This window comes from Hevea brasiliensis, chromosome 15 (genome assembly GCF_030052815.1).
Source record: "Hevea brasiliensis isolate MT/VB/25A 57/8 chromosome 15, ASM3005281v1, whole genome shotgun sequence".
NCBI classification, from domain to species: Eukaryota; Viridiplantae; Streptophyta; class Magnoliopsida; order Malpighiales; family Euphorbiaceae; genus Hevea; species Hevea brasiliensis.
This window is the reverse complement of record NC_079507.1, coordinates 63064382-63080917: the sequence shown is the minus strand read 5'-3', so window position 1 is coordinate 63080917 and position 16536 is coordinate 63064382. Positions and strand designations below refer to the sequence as shown.

General features: G+C 36.6%; 2 protein-coding genes across 3 annotated transcripts; both read left to right on the top strand.

Moving 5' to 3' along the window:
- The first annotated feature begins 274 nt into the window (after positions 1–274).
- On the top strand, positions 275–12109 carry LOC110656762 (C2 domain-containing protein At1g53590). Of its 2 annotated transcripts, XM_021813701.2 has the most exons (12): positions 275–721; positions 806–880; positions 1054–1197; positions 1876–1971; positions 2063–2194; positions 3301–3453; positions 3604–3645; positions 3989–4037; positions 9959–10051; positions 10133–10316; positions 10502–10625; positions 10750–12109. In XM_021813701.2, exons 1-12 carry the CDS (start codon positions 596–598, stop codon positions 11896–11898), a joined length of 2367 nt encoding a protein of 788 aa, XP_021669393.2. In that variant the 5' UTR covers positions 275–595; the 3' UTR covers positions 11899–12109. The 2 variants fall into 2 exon arrangements, with proteins under 2 accessions (XP_021669393.2, XP_021669401.2); XM_021813709.2 differs by lacking the exon at positions 9959–10051 and having other exon boundaries at positions 311–721.
- A 115-nt stretch (positions 12110–12224) lies between these two features.
- Positions 12225–15062, top strand: LOC110656772 (pentatricopeptide repeat-containing protein At1g53600, mitochondrial). The gene has a single exon (XM_058136656.1). The coding sequence runs from the start codon at positions 12473–12475 to the stop codon at positions 14633–14635; it is 2163 nt and encodes a 720-aa protein (XP_057992639.1). The 5' UTR covers positions 12225–12472; the 3' UTR covers positions 14636–15062.
- The last annotated feature ends 1474 nt before the right edge of the window (positions 15063–16536 follow it).

Genomic DNA, 16536 nt, shown 5'->3' with positions numbered 1-16536 from the left:
TTTATTTAAATTATTTAAGAAAAATATATTTAATATCTATACTTTCATTTTTTAATTTAAATATTAAAAAAAATATCATAATGTTTTATTTAAAAAATAACATTACACAAAATATAAAATTAATTAATGAAAAATGTGATATTTCATGAAAAAAAAGTACATAATAAGCCTTAAGCTTCAAAGTGATTGTTTTTAATAATAAATTAAATATATAATTACGTGTAATAGCCGCGTGGCACTCGAACTGTCAGTCATGTCAAACAGATCTAAACAGTTCATATTATACCCTTGCTATGCTTGGTTTCATGGTTTCTCACTTTCTCTTTCTTTAATTAATTAATATTAATATATATAATAATACAAGCATCTCCGATGGCGGATTCTTTTTGCATTACTCCATTGCCTATTTGCTTTCTACATAAGGCACTGTTTCTTCTCCGGAAAAATCGTTACATAATCCATTTCTCGAGTTAATTGGGAAATCAATCTAATTCCTTTGATTGATTCGATGATGCGATTTTTTGGGATTTTTGTTTGGAGAGACGCTATCTGAGTGTAGTAATAGAAAGAGGTGAAGTGAAATACGAAGAGACAGATGGATATAACGGAGATATCGATAATCCATCATGTGGGCATTGTACTGTTTTTGCTTTGGTTGCTTTCTTTCTTCAATCGATGCCACCCAGTTGCCTACTTCATTTCTTTGATATATCTTTTTGCGGTATCAATTGATTCTTCTTTCTCTTGCATTTTCTTGTCAACTTCTTCCTCTTTCTGCTGATGGATTTCTTTCTCTCTCTGAAAGGTTCACGAGAGGTATGTTATGAGATTGAGGAGGAAATTGCAGTTCCATGAAAGAAAGCAAGCCAATCAGAAAAGAGTAGTTTTTTTTCCCTTCTCTTTTATTAATTTGGGTTCGGTTCATCATATTCTTGAATCTTTTCCAACTTTGTCTCAAGATTTCAAAAAGGGATGTAATATGCTATTATGCTTATTCTTCTTTTTCTTAGTGCAAAAGAGGCTCAGCTAAGACTTCTTTTTGGTTTTCTTCAGGTGCTCTCTGATTCTGAAACTGTTCGTTGGTTGAACCATGCTGTGGAAAAGATATGGCCCATTTGTATGGAGCATATTGCATCGCAGAAGATTCTACTCCCAATTATACCTTGGTTCTTGGACAAGTATAAGCCATGGACCGCTGTATGAATTCTCCTTTCTCATACTTTATTTACATTTTTATGTTGTGCTGTCTATTTTGGTTGCTCTAAGCCCTTAGGGCATAGGTGCCTTTCTCCTCTTTTTTTTTTTTTTTTTTTTTTTTTTTGGGCCTAAGTGTGATGATAGGGCATGGTTGACTCGCTACTTTAAGCCTAAAAAAATTTTCTCGTTTTAGTTTACGGCAAGGACGTGGATTTTTTCTTTTGATCAAATAGCAAATGCATTGAACACTCAACCTAGATAGAGAAAAAATTACAAACTCTGGGGGACTACACCTGAAAGATGAATCATGAAGCATTTTGTAGGCTATAGCATGAGCAGCACTATTACAAGAATGAGGAACGTAAAGAAATTGAATAAAATTTGCAAAACTAGCAAGCAAAAGAAATATCATGTCCAGATATATGCACTCTCACTCAATACTCACCTCCATAATATGTTTATGTAAATCCAATCCATAACTTTGAGGCCATTCAATTTTTCCTTTTTGAAATATTGTTCTGAGATTTCCAAATTATTTTAAATAGTCATATAACAAATCTTTTGGTGGTGTTGGTCATTTGCACCCTCTGTGTTTGCCTTCAAAATTTTGAGTTTTCTCTAAAAAATTTCCTGATTCAATTTGTGGGTTGTTTCTGATTGCATATGCTAAATGTGCAGAAAAAGGCTGTGGTTCAACACATGTATTTGGGAAGAAACCCGCCAATGTTCACAGAAATGAGGGTTCTTCGCCAATGTTCCAGTGATGACCACTTGGTATAAATCATCAAGCATGCTGATCTGTCTCCTATTGTAAACATTTGTTTTCTTATTTGTTCAAAGTAGAGTTTAAATGTGATAAATGCAGGCATTGGAATTGGGAATGAACTTTTGCACGGCAGATGATATGAGTGCAATACTTGCTGTCAAGTTAAGGAAAAGGCTGGGATTTGGAATGTGGGCAAAGTTGCATATGACAGCCATGCATGTTGAAGGGAAGGTATGAAGCTTCAACTCATTGAATTCCATGACTGATATATGTTAGTAAAATACAGCATGGATTAATTCACAGTAATCAGATATCTATATGTGTGTGTAGTTCTGATCCCAAAAGGAGGAGGATGGTGGGTAAGGTGAGTGACGATGCTTGCATTCAAAATCAAGCAATTGCAAAATTCTCTCTTGTGAATGAAATTTTACCTTATCATACAAAAAGCATCTTAAAGTATATGTATATCATGAAGAAATTTTCTTTTCTTTTTGTGCTCTACTTGTGCCTTTTATTTTTACAAGGTTTTCAATTTGGAAAGTTTGGAACATTTCATTTTCATATCTAATGTCTGCAGAGTTATCTTTTTCTTGAGTCTCGTTTTTAATTTTTGAGGACTGAAGTGTATTATATATTTTATATGTTGTATCTGTATGACTTTTTAGTCTTTGACAAATGGTGATAACTTCTGTTTCATAAGCATATATATCAAAAGGGAAAGAGTTCCTTGTAAGCCATGGCATAACTTACATGCTTTTGTTATCAGTTATTGTACTTCTGCTGGAACTTTAGAGCATTCTTTGGTTATATATAGCTTTACCTCACATGAGGTATCTCCATTTTTTGCATTATTTTATTATTTGCTAATTTTAGGACGCCTGAACATAATCTTTAATATCGTTAGTTTTGTATCTGAATACATGAACATGCTTTAGAAGAAACTTTCTTGCTTTTTGTTCCATTTTTTTAATTTTTTAACTTATATTGAGGGTATTACTGACTAAGCTGTTCCATGGTAACATGCCTCTTTCTTTGGCAAATTGCATATTGCAAATAGAGAATTGGATGGCATTAATTCATTTACTTGAGGATATTAGAGATCGTGGAATTCTGGATCTTCTGTGTCTCGCATGAAACCTGAAATGTTCTGCATTCCTTTCTTATTTGGAATATTAAATTCTTGCAATGGATGATGAACTTTCCATTCCAAGATGTGACATTATTTAGATCCCCCCTCCCCGTCTCCTTCGAAAGCACCACTTCAATTGCCATTTCAAGCAAGTTACTGCAACCTGACTAGTGTTATTTTCACTTCAATTGATTCCCATCCGATTTAGGTCTTGATTGGAGTGAAGTTCCTTCGCCACTGGCCTTTCCTTGGCCGTTTGAGGGTATGCTTTGCTGAGCCACCTTATTTCCAAATGACTGTCAAACCCATCTTCACTCATGGGCTTGATGTTACTGAACTTCCAGGAATTGCTGGATGGCTAGTAAGTCATATTCAAGCATTTGTTCTAAATTTTTCCCCATCTCTTTCCCTGTCTCCCTGGCCCTCACATGCAAATCGACCTGCACACACGCCTTCTCACCAACTCATTATTTCTATGCCAAATCTCACATGCAATCTTTTTCTTGACTAGGACAAGCTTCTGTCAGTTGCTTTTGAGCAGACACTCGTTCAGGTAATTTTTTCCCCTTCTGTGAACTAGTCAAATTGACTTGTCATCTTTCTTCCCTCCTTTAAAATTTGGACTATAAAAAAAAAACTTTGAAGTTTGGCCAATGCACAGTTTACCCCTACCTTTTTGAAATTCAAATTGTTGGGAATTGTTGATTTATATAATATTAAAGGACCAAAATGTTTGATTTTAAAAAAGCAAGGACCAAAGTGTGCATTAAGCCAAATCTCAAGGGTTTTTCTTTTTGGCCTCTTGGGAATTCTTCAGCCTGTGAGTGACAGCTTCCCTCTTATTTAGGAAAACTAACAATAGTGTTTCAAATATGTAATGTTTTGCCTGCTTGCAGCCCAACATGCTAGTTGTGGATGTGGAGAAATTTGCTTCAGCAGAGCCAGGTGATTTACCAATAGGCAATGTTTTATAGGACTTTCAAGTCTTTGTGGGTTCTTTTTTCTCAGTGAAAGTCTCTACTCTTGAATAGAGAAGTTGATTCCTTGTTTATCAATGTGGCCAAGGAGATTCATGGTGTATTTTGAACATAATGTTCTTTTAAGTGGAGTGTTCATCTATTTTCTTTTTTCTGTTAATTATTTGCAGAACTTGGGTTTCAGCCGTTGACATGCCCTGAAATTATTTTCACATCCACTGTCATTAGCATTTTAATTGGGATGTGCATTTTTGCTTCACAATGATGGTTATCGATATCCATTTTCTGGTGAACTTATTTTCAGAAGTCAATTTTCAGCCAAAAATGATGCTTTGGAACTATTTTCACCTTCTCTTTTCAGCAGAAGCATGGTCACATTGCAATGAAATTTTTGCTGCATTAATTTGTCATGACATGGTTTGATGGGCTCAGTGACTTTAGGTTGGCATGTTAGAGCACTACAAATTTTGTGGAAGTAAAATTATTGTGTTTCTTAGATGGCAATAAGTGAACTGGGAATTTGGGATTTACATTTCTCTAGAAACTAACAATGAGGAACTTTAGCATTGTTAAAAGAGGTTGCTTTTCTGTTCTAGCTCTAGCTTTAAGGGAACATTTTCATTTATTATAAAGATTGGATATGACCTTTGTTGAGAACAGTAAATTTAGAGGAAAAATAATTTTTCTTCTTATATCTTGACCATATTCATGGTTCCCTATTTATATAGGGTTAGTTACAGACACAAAAGGAAACTAAATAAAGACTTAGCTAATTTCAGGGATACCTAGCTAATTACAGGGATTCTAATTACATAAGTTTCCTATAATTATTGTTACACATAATAATTACAAGGATTCTAACACTCCCCCTCAAGTTGGTCCATGGATAAACTAAAGTGTGAAAAACTTTGCTGCTGAGACCCTTGGTGAACACATCAGCTAGTTGCTCTTTTGAAGCTATATACTTAATAGTTAATAAGCCATCTACTACCTTTTCTTTTATGAAGTGTCGATCAATTTCTATGTGTTTGGTTCTATCATGCTGAACAGGATTGTGGACGATATTAATAGCAGCCTTATTATCACAAAACAATGAGTTATTTGTTTCTGACAATTTTAATTCTTTCATCAACTTTTGCAACCATAGTAGTTCACAAACTTCCTGTGCCATGGCTCTATACTCAGCTTCTGCACTTGATCTAGCAGTTACACTCTGTTTCTTGCTTCTCCAAGTAACAAGATTTCCTCCAACAAATGTACAATATCCAGTGGTTGACCTTCTGTCATCAAGAGAACTAGCCCAATCTGCATTTGTAAATGACCATGCTTAGAGAAAAGCAGACCTTTCCCAGGCGTAGACTTCAGATGTCTGATAATACGCAACACAGCTTTCCAATGAGATATTCGAGGGTCATGCATATACTAGCTTACTAGACTTACTGTATAGGCTATATATGGCCTAGTATGTGAAAGATAAATTAACCTCCCAGCCATCCTTTGATATCTCCCTATGTCAACTAACTCACCAACACCAGCTTGTAACTTATGGTTGGTTTCAATAGGAGTATCTATTGGTTTACACCCTAACATACCAGTTTCTTTTAATAAATCCAGGATGTATTTTCTTTGGGAGATAAAAATCCCTTTATCAGATCTAGCAACTTCAATTCCAAGAAAATATCGCAGCTTTCCAAATCCTTAATTTCAAACTCTTGGGCTAAGAGAGTTTTCAATCGAGCAAATTCCTCCCTATTATATCCTGTCACAACTATATCATCCACATAGACAATAAACAAAGTGATCTTACCTCTAGAATGTCTTATAAATAAGGTATGATCAGCTTTGCTTTGATGATAGCCAAAGGAAATAATTGCTTTACTGAATCTATCAAACCACGCTCTTGGTGACTGTTTCAAACCATACAAGGCTTTCTTCAACCTGCAAACCTTCCCTTTACTCTTAACATCATCAGAACCTGGAGGAATTTTCATATACACTTCTTCTTCCAGATCTCCATGTAAAAAGGTATTTTTGACATCAAATGTTGAAGATCCCACTCAAGATTGGCTGCACAGGATAACAACACTCTAATGGTATTCATCTTTGCAACAGGTGCAAATGTCTCTTCATAATCAACTCCATAGGTCTGTGTATAGCCCTTTGCTACTAGTCTGGCCTTGTATCTTTCAATTGATCCATCTGCCTTGTGTTTTATTGTGAACACCCATTTACATCCCACTGGTTTCTTTTCTAATGAAGAATCAACAAGATCCCATGTTCCGTTTTTTGCCAAAGCTTTCATCTCTTCAACCATAGTTGCCTTCTACTTTGGATTAAGGTATGCTTCCTTCCAATCCTGTGGTACAGATATAGAAGAAACAGACAATACAAAGGCTCTATTGGAGGGAGACAAAGAGTCGTAGGACACAAATTTGGAAATAGGATATTTAGTACAAGATCTAACTCATTTTCTGATAGCAATGAGAATATCAAGATCATTAATAGAAGAATTAGAGCCAGAGTCTAAATTATTAAGAATCAAAGGAAACTCACCTTCTTCTGAATGTTCAGGAATTGAATCTAGGACATCAGGTTGATCAGTGGTATCATGCTCAACCCCTGTATCATCATCAACACTCATATCTATCTTGTTCCGTCGAGTATGCCTTAGCAAATCCTCTTTATCCAATCTCCCTGAGGTTTTTTGGTTTGGGTGCCTGTGGTTGGTCTTGGTTAGGAACATCACTAGTAGGTAAAGAAAAAGGTAGGGTAATATCATAAGATACCTCTTCCTTCCTATGCTCCCCCTGAAGAGGTAACTGTGTGGAAAAATAAGATTCAGACTTCCTAAAAGTAACATCCATACTTACAAAATATTTTCTTAATGGTGGATGATAACACTTATATCTCTTTTTGGTTCCAGAATAACCAACAAACACGCATCTGAGAGCTTTAGGCTCTAAATTGCCCACATTATTCTTATGAACAAAACAAAGACACCCAAAGATTTTTGGAGGGACAGTATAGGAATTGGTACCCTGTAGAACCTCTAAAGGACTCTTAAAGTTTAATGTCTTCAGGGGCATTCTACTGATTAGATATGTTGCTGACAAGACAGCATCACCCCAATAAGGTTTAGGAACATTCATAGTGAACATAAGAGACCTAGCCACCTCAAGCAAATGTCTATTCTTTCTTTCAGATACCCCATTCTGTTCACTAGTGTTAACACAACTAGTTTGATGCAATATACCAAAAGACTCCATATAGGCACTAAAAGTACTATTAACATATTCTGTCCCATTATCTATTCTGAAAATTTTAACCTTTGCATCAAATTGAGTACAAATCATTTTATGAAACTGTTGAAAACAAGTAAACACCTCACTTTTTGCTTTCATCAAATATACCCAAGTTAATCTGGTGCAACAATCAATAAATATAACAAACCATTGACAACTAGATAAGGAAAGAGTTTCGGTAGGCCCCCACACATCAGAATGAATAGTCTCAAAAGGAACCAAGCTTTTATTATTAATTGAAGGATAAGAATGTCTTGTGTTTAGCAAGTTCACAAGCATCACAAAAAAGTAATTCAGATTTGTACCTTTTAGACAAAATAGGATATAACTGTTCTAAAACCTAAAAAGAAGGATGTCCTAAACGTCTATGCCATTGAATAATCTCGTTATTAGTAGTCATAGAGTGTCCTAGCAAAGCTTTGTCTGGAAACCCACATTTGTCATCTAAAAAATACAGGCCATCTTGCATTCTACTACTGCCAATCGTCCGTCCCGTTTTCAATTCCGGAAAAAACACAGTGTGTAGGAAAAAATTCAATTTTGTAATTAAGGGCTTGAGTAAGAGCACTGACAGACAACAAATTTATAGGAAAAGTAGGAACATGAAGAATTGAAGTAAGGTTAAGTGTAGGAGTGCATAGTGGTTAAAGATCCGTCTGCAATACGGACTTTTTCTTTTCCTGAGCATGGAAAGTAAGTAAAAAATTTGTTTGAAGAGCTTGTCATATGTTTGTTTGCTCCTGAATCTATGACCCAAAAAGATTTATCAAGATTGGCAAGAAGGGATATACCTGACTTGACAAAGTTAGAGGAAGCAGCAGTGTTTGATTTAGACTCTAGTTGTGACAACAAACATTTCAGGGTCTGAATTTCTGAACTTGAGACACTCCTATTATCAGAAACGTCTTCAGATGATTCCACTATCTCAGAAACATGTGCTTGAGGTTTGGAAGAACCCATCCTTTTTCCTCCACGCCCTTTAGTTGGACAACCATGTAATTTCCAGCAATGTTCCTTCGTATGTCTCGACTTGCCACAATAATCACAGTATAAATGATCCTTATCGGATGCTTGTGATTATTCTTTTGAGGAAGCAGCTATTAGTCTGGCTTTGTCAACTGTTAAAGAGTAAACCATAGCATTTCTGCAACTTTCCTCTTGCTGTACATAGGAGTAAGTTTGCCTTAAGGAATGCATGGGCTCCTTACCAAGAACCTGAATCCATATTTGATCATACTCCATATTTAGTCTAGCAAGAAAATCATAAATCCGTTCTTTCTCAATCAATTTTTGAAATTTAACAGCATCTGCAGGACATGTAGCTTGAAAATCTTGATAGTAATCTAATTCTTGCCACAAACCAGTCAATTCAGCATAATACTGAGCAATAGACATCTCACCTTGTTTCATACCATGTACCTTGTTTCTTAGCTCATAAACCTGTACACCATTCCCAACTTGAGAATAGGTCTGGGAAACAACATTCCAAATGGTAGCTGCACTATCAAACAGTAGATACCCACGAGCTATATGTGGTTGCATAGAATTGATGAGCCATAACATGATAAGAAAATTTTCTGACTCCCACTGATTGTAGGTAGAAGTCGAAGTATTAGGTTTTTTTTGTTATCTCCGGTAAGATACCCTTGTAGTCCTCTAACCTGAATGAACAAAAGACAAGACCTTGACCAAGCAAGATAGTTGGTTCCATCCAGCTTCACAGGACGAATTTGCAGTTAGGGATTGTCACTTGCAAAATTAATTTTTGAATCTACTGTCTTTCCATCAGCCATATTTAACAATGAACAAGGGAAAATACACTGGCAGTGATAAAAAAGTAGAATTCTCACAGAAATAGTACCAAATACAAAATTAACTTAATGATCAAACACAAACCAGCAAGGAGTGATGGGTTGAACAGAGTCGCAGTACAGGGGCGAGGTTGCTGGAAGGAGGTTCGGTCGGAAAAAGTTGCCGGAAAGGGGTCCACGTGCTAACGCGTGTGGGAGACGCTGGAGACAAATAAGGTGCGTGTATTCACGCACGTTGTCGGACAGCGGCGATTCCTCCGGGAAGGTGCCGATCGGCAAGTGGGCTGCCGTTTGAGGTGGGTGGTGACATCCAACTCCCGTCGTAGGCAGTGCTTCAAGTACTGGCCTTTATAAAACCCTAGACTCGGCACTGTTCAGAGAAATTTATGCCAAAAAATTGGCTCTTGCTCTGATACCATGTTGAGAACAGTAAGTTTAGAGGAAAAATAATTTTTCTTCTTATATTTTGACCATATACATGATTCCCTATTTATATAGGGTGAGTTACAGACACAAAAGGAAACTAAATAAAGACTTAGCTAATTTCAGGGATACCTAGCTAATTACAGGGATTCTAATTACATAAGTTTCCTATAATTACTGATACACCTAATAATTACAAGGATTCTAGCAACCTTTTGTTTTAGAACTTTAATATGAATTATCTCTGTTTTAGAAAGACAAGTGATGGTTTTGATGTTAGCACTTTAATACCTTCTATAAGCTATTTTTACAAGCAAAATGTTTAACCTTGTTTATAATTTTTTGCTTGTCAGAAAGTTGGTTCTCTGTGGATGAGAAACAACCCATTGCTTATGCCAAAGTTGAAGTTGTGGAAGCATCTGACATGAAACCATCTGACTTAAATGGTTAATTTTAGCTACTAATTTTTCAACTTTTACCATGTGATGTTCTGCATATATGAAATAAATTATTTGTTTATTTTTCAGGTTTGGCTGATCCATACGTTAAAGGACAACTTGGCCCTTACAAATTCAGGACGAAGATACAAAGGAAAACTCTGGCTCCAAAATGGCATGAGGAATTCAATATCCCCATTTGCACATGGGATTTGCCTAATGTGCTAGCTATTGAAGTTCGTGATAAGGACCATTTTGTTGATGATTCTCTTGGGTTTGTCTATTCTCCACATGATAAGACTATGGTTAAATGGTTATATTTTCATTGTTAAGATCAAAGGCAATATAGCTTCTTCTTTTTTTTTTTTTTTTTTTTTTGTCCCTATGGTGGTTCAAGTTTCTGATTATTCTATCTTCCATGATATAATTTCCATGTATCTTATCTGCTATTTTTTACAGGGATTGTACCGTTAGCATCAATGATCTTAGAGATAGTGAGAGACATGACATGTGGTTGCCACTCCAGAAAATTAAAATGGGGAGACTGCATCTCGCAATAACTGTTATTGAAGAAAATATAAAGGTAATTTCAATTAAATTCCACGTGGTGGCAAAAGTAAAATTTGGGTTTCAAATTTTTAACAAAAAAACACTGTGCACTTCTCTCACGGATTATCCAATGAGAATCTGGAATATAATTTGTTCAGGGGGGTGCTAATTTTTTTCATGGAGAAACACTGAGCAAGGGAGAAATGAGAGATTCCTTTGTAAGTGAGACTGCAAACAAAGCTTCCTTCTCATCATCCGCAACATCAGATAAGTCTTCAAGAGTGCTAGATAATTTTGAGCCTATCAACATTGAAGGGCAACAAGAAACTGGGATATGGGTCCATCAACCTGGAAGTGAAGTGTCACAAACTTGGGAGCCTAGAAAAGGGAAGAGTAAGCGCCTTGATAATCAAGTGGATGGAGTTCCTGGTGATTCATTTGGTAGAACTCATTCAACAACTTCCGGACCCCTTAACAATGAGAGTAGCAGTGCTGATGAAAACACAGAGGGTAAAAGTCCAATGAACAAAGTCCGGCAGGGTTTACATAAGATTAGTTCAGTATTTCATAGAGGTACTAAAAATGAGGAAAGTTTGGGCAGCAATGAGGAGACTGTTCCATCTCCTTATGCTAACATTAAAGCAGTTAATCAGAAGGAGATTGGTGTGAATTTCATAGTGGAAGACAGCCTTCCTAAGCCCACAGTGGTTAAGAATGCAAAAGAAGTTATCTTGAGTCCTGAGGGAAGTGGGTCAGAAAGTCCAGGGAAGGGAAATGTCAAAGACAAGGCGAAGAGTTTTTTAAAACGTGCTGAGAAGTCTGCTCGCAACATAAAGCATGTGCTTTCCCGAAAAAGGTCAAGAAAACCTCGAAGTGGTGTATCTGATGTAACAGAACTAGAAATATCTCTTGAGTCTGATTCTTCTGATGATGAATCTCATACATCCCCTGAAGTTCAAAGAATCCCAGTCGTTTCCAGTTCCACATCCTCCAGTTATGGCAGTGACCATTATGATAAAATCAAGGAGAATGTTGTCGAGGCTGGTTCAAGTGAGTTCGCAGTGGATGCTGAGGACCAAATGAAGGTAAATGTGGAAGGCCTGGGGAGAATAGACGAGAACGAGGTGGCCAACTCTAATGGTGGTAATGGTAATGGACTGGAGGAGTTGTCAAAACCTCAGCAAACTGAAAAGAAATTGGATGGTAATGGACCAGAGGGGTTCACAAACTCTCGGTTGTCTGAAGAGAAATTGGAAGGAGAGATGGGGTCAGATGCTGAAAATATTCATAATACAAGTTTGGGATAGTCTTAGTACAGCAAAACAGGGTATGGTATGAGTACTTATGATTTTATATTTTTTTAATTACTTGTGTAATAATTTTCATGAATGTGAAGTAGTTTGTACTTTATAGAAGCAATTTCATTTTGTAAATTTCCCGGAGTTTTTCCTAGGTTGTGTTAAGTTAAAATTGTACTCGGAAATTCTCTCAATACAAGGAGTCTACCTTCGCTTAGAACTTTCTCTGTGTAGGTGAATTGACCTTTTTACCCTTACTTTGTTCTTCCTTCACTCAAAATGAATGATGCGGGACATAATGGTAATTTTATAAACTTTCTCTAACCTTTCACTCCCTCGTTTCAATTGTTGACCTGCTGGCTGGCTGCTACCAAACACGATACCAGGAAGTAGGAAGAATAAATTTCTCCTCTTCATATTCGAACATAGGTTATAGAGCTTATGGAACTGGTGTAGGAGGGTGGTGGTGGTGGCGCCATCGCCTAGCGGCGTGAATGTGGTCTGGTCATAGATTCCAACGGGACAGAATGACCAGTGGGAGACCAAATAGAGAAGCAAGGTCTTGCTGTCCTACGCATCAACAATGCTAGTAACAAGAAGCAACTCTCGTTTCTGCCAACATCTTTCTCACCATAAGTCGTCGTTCTTAGCTCGTCATTATTCCAATTTCTCACTTCAAGCTCCCTTGAAACGCATTCAGAAAAGTAGAAAAGGTGACAAATTTGTTGTTTATTGCAATTCCCTCATCATGAAATATGGTATGAACGGCAATATTGAAGAATCCGAGTCAATATTCAACCGCATGCCGCACAAGAACATAATATCTCATACTTCCATGCTAACTGTATATGCCAAGAATGGCCAAATTGCAAAAGCACGGCAATTGTTTGACGAAATGCCCGAGCGAAGCGCAGCTTCATATAATGCTATGATTACCGCGTACATAAAGAACAATTGTATGGTAGACGAGGCCTTCAGTTTGTTTTCTCGGATGAATGAGAGGAATGCGGTATCATATGGGGCCATGATCACTGGATTTCTCCTGGCGGGGATTTTTGATGAGGCAGATAAGTTGTATTGCGAGATGCCATTTAAGTGGCGGGATCCGGTTTGTTCCAATGCAATGATAAATGGGTTCTTGAAAGCCGGGAGATTGGAAGAGGCAACTCGAGTTTTTGAGGGTATGGTTGAAAGAGACGTTGTTTCTTGGAGCTCTATGGTTGATGGATATTGCAAGAAGGGAAGGATTGTTGAGGCTAGAGGATTGCTTGATAGTATGCCGTTGAGAAATGTGGTTGCTTGGACAGCTATGATTGATGGGTATATGAACGTGGGGTGTTTTGAAGAAGGGTGGAGTTTGTTTTTGAGTCTGAGAAGAGAAGGAGCTGTTGCAGTTAATCCTACGACCTTGACTATAGTGTTTGAAGCTTGTGGTCGTTTTGGAAGATACAGAGAGGGAACGCAGGTGCATGGTTTGGTTTTGCACATGGGATTTGGGTTTGACATCTTTTTGGCAAATTCCATCATCACAATGTATTGTAGGTTTGGCTACATGTTTGAAGCAAATAGAATATTTCAGATGATTAACAAGAAAGATGTGGTTTCTTGGAATTCATTAATTGCTGGTTATATTCAACATGATGAAATTGAAGAAGCTTATAGACTATTCGAGGAGATGCCAGGAAAAGATGTGGTTTCATGGACGACTGTGATTTCGGGATTTTCTGCCATAGGGAAGGTTCAGAAAGCCATCCAGTTGTTTAAAATGATGCCTGAGAAAGATGATGTTGCTTGGACTGCAGTGATTTCAGGTTTTGTGAATAATAGGGACTATGAGGAGGCTTTTCATTGGTTTATTGAGATGCTCAAAGAAGCTGTCAAGCCAAATTCACTGACTTTAAGTAGTCTGCTTAGCGCTTCAGCTGGTTTGGCAACACTTAACCAAGGCTTGCAGATCCATGCCCATGCATTGAAGATGGATATGCAATTTGACTTGTTTGTTCAGAATTCACTAGTTTCAATGTACTCAAAGTGTGGAAATGTCGCTGAAGCGTACCAGGTCTTTACAAGTATTAATGCACCCAATCTCATTTCTTTCAACTCGATGATTACTGGGTTTAGCCAAAATGGGCGCGGTGAACAAGCTCTGCAGTTATTTAGCAAAATGGAGAAAGAAAGTTGGGAACCTAATGAAATCACGTTTCTTGGTATTCTTTCAGCCTGTACTCATGTAGGATTAGTAGAAGAAGGATGGAAATATTTTAATTTGATGAAATACGTCTACAATATGGAACCATCGCTAGATCACTATGCATGCATGGTTGATCTCCTGGGCCGAGCAGGATTGCTGGATGAAGCAATTAATTTAATCCACTCAATGCCTTTTGAGCCCCATGCTGGGGTTTGGGGAGCTCTTCTAGGTGCTAGCAGGGTGCACTTTCGTCTTGACCTGGCAAAGCTCGCTGCTCAACACCTTAGGGAATTGGAACCTAATAGTGCAATCCCATATGTTGTATTGTCTGAATTGTATAATATTGCTGGAAAAAAGAAGGATGGAGACCGGGTGAGAATGGCAAAAAAATCCAAGGGAATAAAGAAGAGTCCAGGTTGTAGCTGGATTATAATGAAGGATAATGTTCATTTATTTCTTGCTGGAGATCAATCCCACACAGATTTTGAAGAGATTAAACTTACACTTTGTAGAATTGGAAGGGAAATGAGTAGCTTAGATATCCGTGAAAAGTGACATAAAAATTGATTTATGTTTCTTATATTCTATTGTGCTTTCTTTCCTATAGCAATTAGACAATGAAAGGTTGGCCATGCAGCAAGACTTGTAAGCTGAGAAGAGAAGGCTGAAGCCTAAGTCAGACCATAAACATGCAGAACACAGCTGCTAAAGAAGTGCACTCAACAAAAAGAAGGAAATCTTATACCATGGCTGCACGTATTTAGATTTTAAACTGCACTTCAATACATGTTTTGGCTAATGAATTCCAAGAAGGATTTGATTGATAGTGAATGATCAAAAGCTTTAATTCTGAATGAACTCTAGGCTAATGAGTTTCGTCAAGGCTGTTAGCAGCGGCGGACTCAAGATTTATGCCTGGGGGAGCGTGAATGTATATGTTTTCAAGTTACAATCTAATATCAAAATTTTATTGTTGCATACATTTTTTCTTCTCTCTCTTTTAGGATGTTGCTTATATCTTTCAATAAAATCTTTATGATGCATTCCTATACAAATATTCAATATCTTCATCTCTCCTAATATTAAGTGTACAACCCACAACAACCCTTCTTAGAAATAAAATTGGGAGAGAGAGATTGAAAAAAAAGATTGATATACAGTATAAAATCTAAATCACAACAATGACTTGGTTAAATTGAGTGTAGATGTAGATGGTACTTGGTGCACTTTCAAAAAAGTCTGGAACTATATTGGGTGCAGTAATTCTATACAGGAAGAAAAGAATTATGGATTGGAAGAAACTTAGTTTGTTTGTTTGGTTATGTTTTGGTCTCTGCCCCTGTAGATTTTTGCTTGCGTATTCCTAATTCAAATTAGCTGTGAATATGATAAGCCATAAGTGTGATTGAGAAATTTGCTTGTAAATATGGAGGAATGCAGTTTTCTCTCCTTGATAGAGATCTTTTAACAAAAATTTTGAAGATGCTAGGAGTCCCTTGTAATTTTCTGTTGTGCAAGAGATGTTCTACAAGACAGCCGTGGACAGCTTAAGTTCTTTGCTTTATTAACAAAAATGATGATGTGCCCGAGATGTTGTACATATTTTGGTTGGATTACTCAGTAATTAACAAAAATGTATCATTTAAATATTAGTAATAACAAATATCAATACTTTTACAAATCTGTGTTTTACAGTAGGATTGGCTTTCTGTACAGAATTCCCATGGATGTTTATTCTCTATACCATCGCCAACAGTGATCTCTTGGATGAGCTGGGGTGTTGCAGCTGGAAGGAAACTAATAGGTTTGTAACCAAAACTTTAAAATCAAAGCTTAATATGAATTGACAGACAGACTAAGGTTTTCACTTTTTTCTGGGATGGACTTTTTAATGGAAATATGGGACCTCAGATACTAAATTTATTTAAAACATATTTATTTACAGGGTGCCAAAACAGAGTATGATCACCAACTTGTGGCATTCCTAGCTAGGAAGAAAAGTAATTGCTTAATTTGTATAAAGTTTTATTTAATAAAATAGAGAAAAAGGACAAAAGTAGGCTTCACACAGCCTTACATTGTTAGGTGAAAAGGCAGAGCAAGCAATGCAATACCATGAGCGTTGTCTTTTAATTCTTAATTTGCAAGGAAAAAAGCATTGGGTTTATACTTTTTCTTTTCACAAAGATGTTTTGACCACTAACTTCATTTACTTTCTTTTTCTTTGCTTTGCTTTGCTTGCAGTAGGCCTTTTTGTTTGGTTTCTTTTCTTATTTAAGGACAACTAATGCCACGCACATACTTAATGGGTTTTAGCTAGGGTGTACAAACGGTAGAATCGAACTAAAATCAAAAATTAAAAATTAAAAATTTTAAAAATTAAATCAAATCAAATCGATTATTGAGAAAAAATCGAATCAAATTAAATCGATAAATATCGGTTCGTTTCGATTTTA

What these genes read in the sequence shown, in the direction of transcription:
- LOC110656762 (XM_021813701.2), top strand. Translation starts at nt 596, where the DNA reads ATGGATATAACGGAGATATCGATAATCCATCATGTGGGCATTGTACTG. An exon ending in CTTTGATATATCTTTTTGCG is followed by an intron (nt 722 to 805) that starts GTATCAATTGAT and finishes TCTCTCTGAAAG; the next exon opens with GTTCACGAGAGGTATGTTAT. An exon ending in CCATGCATGTTGAAGGGAAG is followed by an intron (nt 2,195 to 3,300) that starts GTATGAAGCTTC and finishes CATCCGATTTAG; the next exon opens with GTCTTGATTGGAGTGAAGTT.
- LOC110656772 (XM_058136656.1), top strand. Translation starts at nt 12,473, where the DNA reads ATGCTAGTAACAAGAAGCAACTCTCGTTTCTGCCAACATCTTTCTCAC.